At 47.3% G+C, this 15420-nt stretch overlaps 1 protein-coding gene across 1 annotated transcript in view; it reads left to right on the plus strand.

The window, feature by feature from the left end:
• Positions 1-8: 8 nt before the first annotated feature.
• TCF7L1 (transcription factor 7 like 1) overlaps positions 9-15420 on the plus strand; it is a gene marked incomplete at its 5' end in the record, with an annotated part of 152799 nt that continues 137387 nt past the window's right edge. The window contains 3 exons of the mRNA XM_029937707.1: positions 9-176; positions 261-324; positions 541-668. Of these exons, the coding sequence (XP_029793567.1) occupies positions 9-176; positions 261-324; positions 541-668 (360 nt within the window). The remainder of the gene's footprint in view (positions 177-260; positions 325-540; positions 669-15420) is intronic.

Consider the following 15420-nt stretch of genomic DNA (forward strand, 5'->3'; position numbering starts at 1 on the left):
CGGCCGGCGGAGGGGACGACCTCGGGGCGAACGACGAGCTGATCCCCTTCCAAGACGAGGGGGGCGAGGAGCAGGAGCCGAGCAGCGACAGTGCCTCGGCGCAGCGGGACCTGGACGAGGTCAAGTCGTCCCTGGTCAACGAGTCGGAGAACCAGAGCAGCAGCTCGGACTCGGAGGTAAGGAGGCTCCCGGGGCCGACCCCGGGGGGACACCGGCCCCGCGCCCGCTCACCAGCCCTCGCCTTTGTGTCTCCTCCGCAGGCGGAGAGGCGCCCGCAGCCCGCCCGGGACGCCTTCCAGAAGCCGCGGGACTATTTCGCCGAAGGTACGTGCGGTTCTGCTCAGCCCCCACTCCCGGGCCCCGCTGCGCCCAGCGCCTTCGCTCAGGCCGCCCACGGTTCCCCTCGCCCCCGGGGCCGTGCCCCTGCTCTTCGCCCCCGGCGGCAGCAGCCGTCCTGGAGCGCGGTCCCCGCCCCGGGTCCCCTGCCGCTGCGCTGTCCCGGCGGCCCGGGCCTCACCCCTGCCTCGGTCTCGCCCGCAGTGAGAAGGCCCCAGGACGGCGCATTCTTTAAGGGCCCCCCGTACCCTGGGTACCCGTTCCTGATGATCCCGGACTTGAGCAGTCCGTACCTCTCCAACGGACCCCTGTCTCCGGGAGGAGCGCGCACGGTGAGTGCGGGTCTGCGGGTCGGGCCGCGCCGGGGCGGGTGGGGAACCGGGCCGGGGGGATGCTCCCCGGGCTCCGCGACGTGGTGGGGGATGGGGCCGTCCCGGGAGGATCCTGGGCAGAACGAGTTTTCGGAGTTGAACTATTCTTTGGCGGCCAAACGTTAGGCTGCGCTGGCCAGTGCTTGCAGGAAAGTAAAGTTCCTTTAGTTTTCCCCTTCTGCTGGGGAGAGGCTTTGGGGTCCACTTATGGGGGTCTTCCCTGGCCTCCAAAATTCTTTGCGGGCAGTAAAGGAATACTTGGATTTGTGCCGGCTTTTGGATTGCGGGGGGGTGTCTCGCTTTCCTTCCTGGAAATCCGTCAGCTTTCCCTGGCAGTTGGGCAATGGGCTGGGGGAGCCTGCTTGGCGACGCAGCCCCCGACTCCAGTTTCACTGGGCTGCTGCATGTTGGTTCCTAAGAAACCCGCTAATCGTGGCGGATTATTCACACACCCCCCTACCCCCAGCCGTCGAGCGGGGCCTCAACTGTTCTGTGGAGCTTGCGATTTTAAACTCGCCTAGATGATTTCGAGGGTGACCCGAGGCATTCTTCAAGTTGAGGAACTTGGCTTTTTCCCCCTTTGTTGCCAGCTTTTCTCATTTAAAGCGAGCGCTGCGACACTTTAAACCTGTTAATGGGCGCGCATTGTGTGCTGCGCGCTGGCATTTAGAGCCGTGATTAAGCAAATTGACCGGGCCCCAGACGACGTGCAAATGAGGGCGGATTCCATCGCCCCCTCCCTGGCCCTAAACTCTCGCCCCCCGCGTAGCGAGGGGCGCAGCCCTGGGCAGGCAAGGCCTTTGTGTCCCCCTGGCCGCCACTTCACCCCACCCCAGGGCCAGCTGCTAGGTGTGATGGCAGATCTTCGGTGAGCACCTACCTATTGTGACTGTGTCAGGCTCTTGCGCGCAGTCCCATGGGCCTCATGAGCACCGTAGTGGTTCTCTGTGCTTGCCGGTGCACGTCAGTTCGTTCTTTTTTTGGGGGCGGGAGGTGTTGGCCTTGGGAGCAGGCCCGACAAACTCACTTTATGCTGAAGCTATCTTTAAATAATGGTCATAATTAAAGGGTCCCCTGAAAAATCCTCGGTGCTGAATGGGCGCTCCCTGCTGTCATGGTACGGGGTCGGTGGAGAGTGGAGGCGCTCTCCGGGCCGGAAGGGATGTGGGAGAGGTGGGTGGGGGGCTCTGACCTGGGGCGAGGGGCGTGGGACCACACACCTTCGTCTTTCTAGCCGGGAAGGCCCCCCAGCTTTGTCCCTTCTTTGGAGCACCCCGGGAAGTCCTGAATATAAGCTGGATATGGGCATCTCACTGGTGCCTTTTCTCATTCATATTGAAAGTGGGTAAAGTAAAAGTTGAGCAAAACAAGTTCTGTCGACTTTGTTTATGGTTTCACTGATTCCCTTCCTTGTGCACAGATGCAGCTCAGTTCTGAAAGGGTTTTGAAAGCTCAGGTTTGCTAGGGTTCCTGTAACAAAGTCCCATTTTTCCATTTACCATTAGATGTCTGGAAAGAGGAGTCTGGGAGGCATTAACTGCTGTGAGTCAGCACTGATCCAGGTCCTGGTGCAGATAAAGTCACCAGAAATGTCCCAGATATGACCAGTTCTTTCCCTCAAGCAGGCTATTCCTTCCACCTGCCCATTTCTCTTTAGGGTGCTTTGAATCTTCCTCTTTGAACAAGGACTCCGACAATTGCCTGTCTTCCTCTGTTATTCCCCACCCCCACCCCAGGAGCCTCAGGGGACCAGTTTTCTGTTTGTGTCAGTTCCCATCTTTCCTTTCCACCATCTTCTACTGCCCTTCCTTCTTTCTTCCATCTTGCACGTTCTTTTGCCTCAGAACTTCCACAGGCTGATTCTTGCAGGTCCTGAGGAATCCTGATGACTAAATCCAGGCCTGTGTGGGAATTTTGGAGCCCTCCTTGGAGAGGCCAGCCTTCTCCTCAGCATGTCTCTGACTGTCCCTGCTCATTCCTGCAGCTGTTCACTGTCCTGGCCCATGTCACCATCCTCCTTTTAAGCCTCCAGGGACACTCAACTCCCTTGTTGTCGACCTTTCCTAAAGAGCTTAGTGTATCCTGTCCGACTCTCATACGTAATCTCCCTGGTGAACTTCCCATACAGAAGTTAAGTTCAATTTCCCTGTAGTTTCTGTGCCCCTTCTGTGCCTATAATTGTGTTAGGTCTGCCTGGCCCAAAAGTGTATTGATATACTGGGGGAGTTTCCTGCAGTTAGATGAGCTCAATAGGACCTGCTAATTTTGACCCTATCCTTGAGCATCACGGGCTTTTCAGAAAGCAAGTGAGGAAACACTTAAGCACTTGACTGTCTGGACTATAGGGTTGAGATGATGCTTTTCCTGTGGATGGTTATATTAATGTAATTAATGTGATTTTCACAGTGGGCAAATTACAGGTGCAGACAAAGTGGTCCCCTTTTGGGGTCTAGGTCTGGTAAAATGAATGTCCATGGATATAGGGTAGAAGAGGGGGGAGGGAGGTAGCCAAAGCTGGGGAGGGGCTCCTGGAACACATGATCTGCTCTCTTTTGGCATCCTAGGTCTTATTTTTGTTTTGTTTTACTACTAGATTTCACAACCTTAGGCGTTGCTACTCTGAAGCCTCTAAGGAGTATAAAATTGGGTGACTTCAGTTCTCTGCTGTTCTCACACTTTCTGGAAATACCAAGCCGCAAGCAAAAGTAGGGGTTGGCTGGAGTGTTTTCAGGGTGTTAATTGACCCTAGGAATAGCAAGCAGGAGGCCTGCCGCACCCTCCTGCACTGGCATACTTCCTGCTGGGATGACTGGGGGCCGGCCAGTCCCACAGTTTGGCCATCTCTTCCCGTGTGTTACCTTTGCCCTCCACTCTGGTTTGGCTGGGAGGCTGGGAAGTGGCCTCTTCCTGAGGCTCTTTAGAGAAGAGGTCCCCTTAGCCTGGGGTGTGTGCCAAGCCTCCAAGCCATGATTCATTCTCATCTGGAGCCCTGGGGACCCTGTGGCCTATGAAGAGATGAGTAACTGCCACAAACTGTCTTTCACTCCCTCCAAGAGCCACCCTCAAATGACATATTCATTCATGAAAAGGCTTCACAAGTTTACTAAACCACCTTGGTGCTTTTGACTTGTTTTTTTTGTTAGGAAAATGTAAGCCAACACCGGAAAGTAGATGTCAAAAATAGTGTAAGACTGGGGCGCCTGGGTGGCTCAGTCAGTTAAGCATCTGACTTCGGCGCATGTTATGATCTCTCCGTTCATGGGTTCGAGCCCTGCATCTGGCTCTGTGCAGACAGTTCAGAGCCTGGAGCCTGCTTCACATTCTGTGTCTCTTTCTCTTTCTGCCCCTCCCCCACTGCTTGCATGCACGCTCACTCTCTTTCTCTGTTTCTCAAAAATAAATAAACATTAAAAATATTTTAAAAAATAGTGTAAGACTAATCAGAGCTAAAAAGAAAATGTTGAATGTGGTTCGGTGGCTTAGCTATGAAATGGTAGAGCGTAGTTTGACCTCGACATGCGTGCTAGCGGCATTTTGGAAAAGAACGCTTCTGGGTAGAGTTGTCAAGGGAGTCAATGGCTTGGGGTTCCAGTTCATGAATTAAAAAAAAAATTTTTTTTAATGTTTTTTTTTTTTCTTTTGAGAGATAAGGAGAAACAGCATGAGCGGGAGAGGGGCAGAGAGAGGGGGAGACACTGAATTGCAAGCAGGCTGCAGGCTCTGAGCTGTTAGCACAGAGCCAGATGAGGGGCTCGAACCCATGAACCATGAGATCATGACCTTAGCCAAAGTCAGCGCTTAACCAACTGTGCCACCCAGGTGCCCCTAGTTCATGAATTTAAGACATCACATGCTGGCACCTTTCTCAGACCATCTCAGCTCAGGTTTCTGTATGAAGTTGTTTGTTCCCCGTGTGTGCTTGTTTTTAAGTCCTTCCTCTCCCACCACTTCCCATGGGAAGTGTTGCTGGTATCCTGCACGCTCCGGTTTTCCACCAGACACAAAGGAACCCGAGCAGAAATCTCTGTGTACACAGAGAAGTTGTCTGTCTTGAGGAGCTGTATGTAAAAACAGATAAGTAAATCTTTTACTTCTGGAAGATCAGTATAAACATGCTGTTTTCAGTAAAATTCTTTAAAAACATTTCATCTAAATATAACTTCTGTTCATGTTTTTCTAAATATAACTCAGGGTTTAATGAGGGTGGTTTTTTTTTGTTTTGTTTTGTTTTTACATGGAATGAGCTTTTGCAAGGGCCCTGCCTGTGTTGCTGAAGTTTTGGCACTTGGATTGCTGGAGGGACAGATGATGACCAACTTGGTGGAGGGGCTTGAAATCTGTGGGTCTTTTTTCGTTGAGTAGGTGGATCTGGCAGGGTCAGCTGACTTGCTTTACTGTTGGAATGAGGTTGGCCTCATTCTTCATTGATCTCACTTCTTGGGATTCTTGAGGAGAAAGTAGGCTGGCACTCTAACAAAAACTTGTAACATAGAGTGTTCCTGCCTTTATAGTGTTGTGCAAAGTTACAAAATTGTGACCTAAAAAATAACGTAATGATTAACTCATTGGAAAATGCAATATTCTAAATATATATAACACAAATACCCTACTTGTATTCCAATTTATTTGTTTTTAAAAAATATTTCATTTATGTATTTGAGAGAGAAAGAGGGAGTGCATGTGCATGTGTGAGTCAGGGAAGGGCAGAGAAAAAAATCCCCAAGAGCTCCATGCTGTCAGCCCAGAGCCCGACACAGGACTTGAACCCATGAACCATGAGATCATGACCTGAGACGAAACCAAGAGTTGATGCTTACCTGACTGAGCCTTCCAGGCATCCAATATATTCATTCCAATTTAGTCAACTTTATTTGCCAAACCAGGGAAATTTAGATTGGTATTCTTAAGATTAATTCATAACTCTTCAATTTCATCTGATATTTACTGAGGATCCCTATCATGGCAATGGCTCAGGGGCATGGGAGTTATGATGAAGGAGCAGTAGATCCAGCTTTGCTCTAAAGGGCTTAAAAATTGAAGTAGTGTTGGGGGCACCATGGTGACTCAGTCGGTTGAGCATCTCACTTCTCTTCCAGTAATGATCTCATGGTTCATGAGTGTGAGCCCTGCATCAGGCTCTGTGCTGACAGCTCCAAACCTGGAGACTGCTTGGGATTTTGTCTCTCCATCTCTCTCTCTGCCACTCTGTCTCTGTCTGTCTTTCTCTCAAAAAGTAAATAAACATAAAAAAAAAACTTGTTAAAGGAAAGTTATTTTGGGCTAGCATGATCAAGGAACAAAGGGTGAAGAAATTGTTTTAAACTAGTCCTTGAGGTGCCTGGTTGGCTCAGTTGGTAAAGCATGTGACTCTTCCTCTCAGGGTTGTGAGTTTGAGTCCCCATTGGGTGTACAGATTATTTAAAAATAAAATCTTGAAAAAAAATTTTTTCATGTTTATTTATTTTTGAGAGAGAGAGAGACAGACAGAGTGTGAGCAGGGGAGGGGCTGAGAGAAAAAGGGAGACACGTATCCAAAGCAGGCTCCAGGCTCCGAGCTGTCAGCACAGAGTGCAACGCGGGGCTCAAACTCATGAACTGCAAGATCATGACCAAGCCCAAGTTGAAGGCTTAACCGACATAGCCACCCAGGTGCCCCTAAAAATAAAACCTTAAAAAAAAAAAAAACTAGTCTCTGTAATTCTTGGTTTTTAAAAATATTTTTTAAATTAACCAGTTAATTAATTTAATTTTGAAAGAGAGAGAGACAGCATGAGCAGGGGAGACTCAGACAGAGAGGGAGATACAGAATCCGAAGGCAAGGCTCCAGGCTTTGAGCTGTCAGCACAGAGCCCAGTGTGGGGCTTGAACCCATGAACCGTGAGATCATGACCTGAGCCAGTATGCTCAACTGAGCCACCCAGGTGCCCCTGTAATTCTTTTATTTTTAATTTAAAAAAGAATTTTGTAATGTTTGTTTATTTTTGAGTGACAGAGAGAGAATGAGAGCAGGGGAGGGGCAGAGAGAGAAGGAGACACAGAATCCTAGGCAGGCTCCAGGCTCTGAGCTGTCAGCACAGAACCCGATGTGGGGCTTGAGCCCACGAACCGTAAGATCATGACCTGAGCCGAAGTCGGACACTTAACCGACTGAGCCACCCAAGCACCCCATAATTCTTGCTAATCATAAAAAAGTGTAAACAGCGCAGGAGTGAGAAGTGCTAAGTCTTCCTTCTCCCAATCATGAGGGAGAAGCCAGCACAGGGAGAGCAAAGGCTAAACGTTCGGGGCTGTTGGGGGTAACACAGGTTACTCCATTTGGCTGCATGATGAGGGAGGGCATGGGATGCCTTGAATGTCAGTGAAAGAATCTGGTCTTATTCAAGAAGCAGCTGAGATGCATAGAAAGTTACACTGGGAAGTTTTGTGGCTGGTACGTTTGTCTAGATCCTAGTGATTGGAGGGAGGGAAAGGACCTGGAAGGAGCTACAAGGGTTAGGAGATTCATAGGAGTCTGGGGTGATGTGAAAAGTGTCCCAAAGAGTATCTGGATGGAGAAGAAGGGGAGGATGGGAGGGACTGGAATGGTTGCCTGAGTTTATGTGGGGAGGAAGTAACTGGAGGCAGAGAAAGTGGCCGATGTGGCACTTAACTCTTGATGTCTCAGGCTCGGTGCCCCTAGGGGAATAACTTCTTCCATATGGGACCCTGGCGTGCCGTCTTTGCCTCCCCCATGCTGGACAGGTGCTCATTGACTACTTTGGCAACAATGGAACTTCCAGGCTGTGAGGGGCTTTCATTTGGAGGAACTGCTAAGTTTCATTGGAGACACATGGGGCGTGAGCCGGTGATGCGTGGATAGTTGTAATTGTGGCATCGGGATGATGCAAGGGAGCAAGAGAAGGGACAGGCTGCTTCGGAGCAGAGAAAGAAGTCCTTGAGGCAGGATGGAAAGGAGCCTTTGTCAAGGTAAGAGGAGCGCCCAGGTCCTGTGACATCATGGAAGCTGGTCCCTAGTGTCAGATGTCACAGAGAGAGGGGAAAGAAGATAGTGGAGTGAAGGGGAGCTTTGGGAGTTTGGCAATTAGGAAGCTATTGGTGCCCACTGAGACCAGTGGTTCAGGCAATGGGAGTGATAAAGATGGGGGAAGGGCAGAGATACTAGCTCAGCGCTTCCTAGTTGGGTGCCCTGGTGCTGTGCTGCGGACTGGTCTGTGGACTGGTCCCAGGGAGTGGTCCATCGCTCACTCGGCCAGCACCCCAGACCAGACTCCCCTCTCTAGACCCTGTGTTCCTTCCATATTTTCTGTCTCCTGTAACCGGGACAACTCATTTATGATGTTGGGCTATGGCGAGAAGAGGGAAGGGAAGAGCCACAGGCCTTGGCAAGAGTGGACTTGGGATGCTGGAGTGGAAGCCTGTTTGTAGGGCAGGAGGCTAGGGTGGGAGATGAATGGAAAAGAAGACGGGGAAGAGGAGATGAGAACTTGGAAGAAGGCAGTCTTCTTTCATTGATGGAGGACACTTGGCAGTAGACAATCTACCGGTTTTACAGACTCACCCAAGAGCTGAAGATGAGGATGTATGTGCAGAGGTGGGGCTGGCAGAAATTGAGGGGCAGTGCATTGGATGGCTGGATGGCTTCGTGGTCTCAAACCAGGGCAGGTTGGCTGGGGTGGTGGTCCTGGACATTTGGGTAGTTCAGGCCCTTCCTTTGCACCCCACTATTAAAACGAAAAACGTTGGAAACCTTCTAGCTACATGTTAAATAATGAAATGTTGTGCATTGATTGGAAGATAGGACCCACTTGGGAAGTGTTTTATTGTCTGGGGCTGGCTGATTTTGAAGGAGGATAAAGATGGGAATCAAAATACAACCCCTTTGCTGTCAGAAGCAGATGCTGAGGTATGATAAACAGTTGGGGCTGGAAAAGGACTGACTGCTTAAAACCTTGTAGAAAACTGCCCCCAGTTGGCTAATCTGATAATGTATTTTAGGAGGAGGTTTTACGTATCTCATGTGTTTGTTCTTTTATAACGTTGGTTTATTTTTGACAGAGAGAGCGCGCACAAGTGGGGGAGAGGCAGAGAGAGAATCCCAAGCAGGCTCTGCACTGACAGTGCAGATGTGGGGCTCGATTTCACGAATCGTGAAATCATGACCTGAGCAAGAGTCAAGAGTCGGACGCTTAACTGAATAAGCCACCCAGCTGCCCCGTGATATGTTCCATGTTTTGTTCTTTTCTCCCAAACTGGATTGGATGTTAAGGGACAGTGATGTAAAGGCAGTTTCCCAAACTTTGGCATTTGGGGGTGAAGGGAACACAAGGGAAATAAAGGAGGCTCGCCTTTTCCTCTCTACTGTATGTGCTGCTCCGTGAACAGCTCTGGGACGCTGTATAGTTTCTTTTTTAGACTCATAAGTTGTTAGAAATGCTCTGAGGTAGCTCTGAGGTACCTTTAAGCTTCTAAAACAAATTTAAGAATCTTAAATCTCTCCTTTTCATTATGTATGTAGCCTACAGATTTTCATGAGAAAATGAACGATTTACTTAGAATTACATTTCAGAGTTTGAAAATAACATCACAAAAACATCTTCCTAAACATGGCCCTTTTCAGAAGCTTTTGGGGACGTGATAAGGATGCTGACTTTAGTTATCTGGAGTCCTCAGGACAGGAAATGAACTCACATCCATGCTTTCAAACTGTGCTATGTATGGCATTTTAAAGTTTTGGTTTTTTTTTTTAATGTTTACTTATTTATTTTGAGAGAGAAAGAGAGAGAGTCCCAAGCAGGCTCCACACTCAGCATGGAGCCCAGTGCGGGGTTTGATCTCATGACCTTGAGATCATGCTCTGAGCCAAAACTGAGAGTCTAACCGACTGAGCCACCCAGGTGCCCAAGTGCTATAGTATTTTAGAACTCTGTTTCATTCAACTGGAACAAGGCCCTGAGTGTTCACCATAATTGTAGAAAGTAACCGTAAAATAAATATTAACAAATAATTCCCAAAGGAAGAAACTACAAATGACAACCACATAGATGAAACTCTGTTCAACCTCCCAGGTTGCAATGTTACAAAAGAAAAGAATCTTTTTTGTTTTGTTTTGGTTTGGTTTTTTGGCCCACCAAATTACCAGAGATTTTGCCTTAATGGGACTTTTAGATATTGGCAAGCGTATGGTAAAGTGGGTGCTCTCATCTGCTCTTCCTGACGGGTGTAAAGAGCCCCACCCCGTTGGGAAAGCCCTTGGCAGTAGCTGCTAAAACCTTAATATTTCTCATAGCTGCTGACCTGCTAGGAAGTAGATACTTGTTCCCATTTTGCTGCTGTGCCGGCAGATTAGCAGAGGTCAAGTATCTTGTTCAAGGTCATACTACTGATAACCAAAGTTGCAAAGATTTGAACTTGGCTGTGGCTGTGAGTTTAAAGTCTAGGTGTTCCCCATTTCACCCTTGTGACTTTACCCACAGGCCTGATGTAACTAACTCCTCCTATTGGGAGGACGGCTGACCTTTCTTTCGCAGTTTAGAAATCCTGATGTGAGCTACCAGTTGGGGTGGAGGGTGGGCAGATTTGTTCCGACTTTACGAACCAGACCTGGGAATGCGCCTTCCCAAATAGACTGTCGTGTGAGTGAGTGGCTGAGCTTTGAGCTGTTCTGTCACGACTATGCTCCAGAGGACTTAAATAACCCTTAGGGGACGGCCCCCAGAACGACCTCACCACTTATTACCCTCTTGGAGAAAAAAGTAGTTACCTACTAACATTGGAACTGTTTTGAACTTGGGGACGGTTTTTCCTTGTTGAAGTGGTGAGGGTTGGAAGATTACGCACGTGTGTCTTTGTTGTGGAAGAAGGTGGGAGGAAAAAACGTGCTTGCTACCCCTGCCACTTGGATTACAACATAGTTTGGTTAATAAACCAAGCTCTGGCCAACTGAGCGTGCAAATATTATTTCCCTGTTGTTTATTTTATAAAATACTGTATAAATTGTTGCCTTTTTTTTAAAGCTCTCCAAGTTAAAAATCAGTCCCAGTCATTTATAACTATTACAGTAAATTGAGTATTAAAGAAATAAATACTAAACGTTTACACAGAATTATTTTAAGAATTGCAGAGACTGTATTAGTCTCCTCCCTACTCCCCTTTTGTTGTGTGTGTGTGTTTGTGTAAGAGGGTATGACATCAGGATTCAGGTAATCAGTGCTTTTTCTTTCACTTCCCAAACTTTCTTTCAGGTGGTTTCTTTTTGAAAACAATAGCATGGTGGAAAGATTCATTAGAAGGGCTTCTGAGTGTGGTTGAAAGAAGTTGGGGAAGCACTTGGGGTCCTAGGTAAGCCCTTCTGGAGATCCTGGGTATTGGAAGACACTAAATCTTAGTGACATAAATGTCTTATACCTCATACAGTGAATGGGGTCATTATTTGTAGCAACACCTATTAAAAAATGTGTAGAAAACAAAAAGACATAAATATGGGAGATAGTAACTGTGGTTAAAAATTTTTTTTAACTAGATGGATCTGGGGTGCTCGACTGGCTCAGTTGGTGGAGCATGTGACTCTTGGTCTTAGTGAGTTGAGGCTCCATATTGGCCATAGAGCTTACTTTATTTTTATTTAAAAAATTTTGTTTTTTACATTTATTTATTTTTGAGAGACAGAGACAGAGCATGAACAGGGGAGGGGCAGAGAAAGAGACACAGAGTCTGAGATCATGACCTGAACCAAAGTCTGACGCTCAACCGACTGAGCCACCCAGGCGCCGCATAGCATTCTTAAAAAAAAAAAAAAAAAAAAATGGTTCTAACAATGAGGAAGAAAAAAGAAGTAGGAATCAATGGTACGAAAAGCTGATCAATTTACAAGTCTAGATTTGTTGGCAGTTATGATTTCTGATGTTTGGGATTACATTCTTCTCCATAAATTGCAAAAAGGATAAATTGGGGTTACTAAGGTCCGATGGATTTATAACATATACCTGCTGGGGGTGGGTTGGGTGTTCCTCCCTGAGATTCCTCTGCAGGGACCCTCCGCCTGGGTACCCTGTAGCCCCCTGAGCCGAAAGGGAGTATCTGACGCAGCCCGCCCCGCCCGTGAGGAGCACAAGTTCAGGAAGCTCATGAACATTCCTGGGATCAGTTATGAAGGCTGGAAGCAGGACTAGGGCTCACTCAGCTACGTCACTGGGCTTTACTCTCTCCACTGCTCTGGGGGGTTTACAGTGAACCCCCAGGAGGCAGTGCTGCAGAGAAAGTACACCTCAAAATACTTCTTTTTTTTTTTTATGTTTATTTATTTTTGAAAGACAGAGAGCACGAGCAGGGGAGGAGCACACAGAGAGGGAGACACAATCGAAACAGGCTCTAGGTTCTGAGCTGTCAGCACAGAGCCCAACATGGGGCTCGAACCCATGAACTGCAAGATCATGACGTGAGCCGAAGTCAGGCGCTTAACTGACAGCCACCCAGGCACTCCTAAATACTTCTTTATTAAACCATAGCACCTGACTCCTGACAAGTGACTCACAGACATTTGTTGAATGTTGACAGTATGAATATTTTAAACATCAGCACTTTCAGAAAAACAGCCCTATAGACAACTGTTACCATGCAGAATGCTTGTATGTCTTAAACCGGAGGCTCTCTTTTATCCCTGAGGGAGCTGTGATAGAGCAGAAGTGAGGCGCCAGGGTCACCTGTCTGCAAAGCATTAGAGCCATCATTCCAGCCACAGTCCTAGAGTGTCCCTCTTGAGAGTTGACAACCAAGTTAATGTGAAAATGCCATTTGGAACAATTCACCAAGAGATGGTGTGTACAAGTAAGAGATGAGTGGGGAGTAACATCTCTACATTTATTCCTTTTGTGGCATTTCCAGCCCTTTCCCATAGGAGGCACTTTTAATCCCTGCTTCCGCCTGGGGTAGTCAGAGCTTTAAAGGCTGGTCTCTTTAGTGTCAGAGATGGAGTTCATTGTCTCCATCTTTCTTTTTTTTTTTTTTTTTTAATTTTTTGACACAGAGAGAGACAGAGCATGAGAGGGGGAGGGTCAGAGAGAGAAGGAGACACAGAACTGGAAGCAGGCTCCAGGCTCTGAGCTAGCTGTCAGCACAGAGCCTGACGCGGGGCTCGAACCCACGAGCGTGAGATCTGACCTGAGCTGAAGTCGGAGGCTTAACCGACTGAGCCACCCAGGCGCCCCTCCATCTTTCTTTGCTTTGCTCTGCTCTGCAGCTCCGTTTAATCTGTTCCCTCCAGGGGCAACTGGGTGGCTCAGTCAAACACCTGACTTCAGCTCAGGTCATGATCTCATGGTTCCTGGGTTCAAGCCCCACATTGATCTCTGTGCTGATAGTGGGGAGCCTGGAGTCTGCTCCGGATTCTGTGTCTCCTCTCTCTGCCCTCCCCCAATTATGTTCTCTCTCTCTCTCTCTCTCTCTCTCTCTCTCAAAATTAAATAAACACTAAAAAATTAAAAAAATAATTCTGTTCCCTCCAATCCCCTGTGTGTTTTTCTTCTCACATCTTGAGGTGGTAAACTTGGTTCCTTAGAATACCACGGTATGTAAGATGTGCATCTGTTCATTTGGCCTGTTGTCTACTTCCTACTCCTGACCACCCCCACTTTCTTGTACATGTGTGCGTTTTCTGTCTTTTTTTTTTTTTAAGATTTTATTTTCAAGCAATCTCTACATCCAATGTGGGGCTCAAACCCACAACCCTGAGATCAAGAATCACACGCTCCACCAACTGAGCCAGCCAGGCACCTCAGAATATTATTTTCTGTGTATATTGGATATAGTCTTTGCTTATCTATTTCACTGTTTTCTAGGAGGACTCCATGGAGGGGAGGTAGGCTATTAGAGTCGGCGTGTTAAAGGTCTGTGACACGAAAAGACTTTACACCATGAGCTTTTGTGTTGTAAAATGCTTGTCAGGGTGAGAGACGCTGGTGCCAAAGCTTGGGGTAGGAAATGGGTCATGAGAGCAGGGGTATTGTTCCTAGACCGTCCTGAGGAAAGTTAGTGCAGGGAGGGGCTGGGATGGTAAGAGCGCCTGCAGTTTGGGAGAGCCCCTTAATAAGCAGTTGGTTTTGCTGGACATTGAAAGAGAAGAGGGGAACTTATGTGGGTGGAGAGCAGCCCAAGGCCTGAGGGTTGGAGGAGCACACCCCACCGACCGGCCACTCCTTTCCTCTCTGGGAGGCAATTGGCTAAAGGGTCTGGGACTTGAGTTTGGCCACGGTTGTCCTCGCCTTGAATCTCAGCCCAGCCATGGTCTGGCTCTGTGCCCCTGTGGCCCTAGGGCACTCTTCGGCAAAATGGGGATAATGGTCTATTTGAAGGTTACTGAATTAACATTTTGGCTGAATAGACTGCATTTTAAAACCAGGGTTTGTATGAGGCTAAAACTAAATGCATCATAGAATCTCTGGGATATAAAAAGAAATGACTGCCATAAAAATAATTTAGAGTATTATTACAACTTTATTAAGATGTTTAGCAGCCAAGACTTTTAACCAATATCTTAATAAGTGGATGTTTTCTTGCACTACTTTAAAATATTATTTTAGGTTTATTTATTTATCTTGAGAGAGCATGCACGAGGGAGAGAGAATCCCAAACAGGCTCTGTGCTGTGAGCGACTATTTTTTAAAATACTGTGAACTCATGGGTTTCAACCTATTTCAACCCATTGATAAATATTATGTTTATTGATATTCAAATTGTTCCATTGTTAGCTGGTGAGACCCTCTTTCAGTTGGCTGCAGAGTCCTTTGGATACAAACCTTGTGGTCTTTGCTGTTTCCCTGCTTACTGTTAGGGCACGATGTTCCAGGTTTGTCTTGTGCATCCCCCATCCCAGACCGGCTATTGCCAGAAGGAGCTCTGATTCCTTTCTTTTAGTGAAATATGTTATTTAGAGACCATAGCCTGAATGCTAAGGGTGCATATAGCTTGGTTGTTGTTGTTGTTTCTTTAAGTTTATTTATTTTGAGAAAGAGAGAGAGAGAAAGAAAGAGAGAGAGAACATGATCAGGGGAGGGTCAGAGAAAGAGGGAGAGAGAAAGAGAATCCCAGGCAGAGCTTGAATTGGGGCCAGTCTCACGAGCTGCGAATCATGACCTGAGTGGAGATCAAGAGTGGAGTGACGTACCAGCTGTGCCGTCCAGGTGCCCCTAAGGGAGCATATATCGTTTCTAAAGGTTATTCTATTTAAACTTCTTCTTCTTCTTCTTTTTTTTTTTTTTTAAGTAGACTCAATGCAGGTCTTGAACTCAAGACCCTGAGATCAAGATCTTAGTAGATACCAAGAGTTGGATCCATAAAAAAACATTAAAAACAAAAAGAGTTGGCTACTTAACCAACTGAGCCACCAAGGTGCCCCTCTTTTTAAATAAAAAACATGTTTATTTATTTTTGAGAGAGAGAGAGTGTGTACACATGAGCGGGGGAAGAGCACAGAGAGAGGGAGACACAGAATGTGAAGCAGGCTCCAGGCTCTGAGCTGTCAGCACAGAGCCCAATGTAGGGCTCGAACCCATGAGCGTGAGATCATGCCCTGAGCTGAAGTCGGATGCTTAAGTGACAGAGCCACCCGGGTGCCTCTATTGTTCTCTTTTGTAATGTAATTTTCATGTTAGTAATGCAAGTAATTAATAGTTGCACATTATAATTGTTTTCTATAAAAGATTAATATGTTACATGCTTA

Source organism: Suricata suricatta, chromosome 4 (assembly GCF_006229205.1).
Source record: "Suricata suricatta isolate VVHF042 chromosome 4, meerkat_22Aug2017_6uvM2_HiC, whole genome shotgun sequence".
NCBI lineage: Eukaryota > Metazoa > Chordata > Mammalia > Carnivora > Herpestidae > Suricata > Suricata suricatta.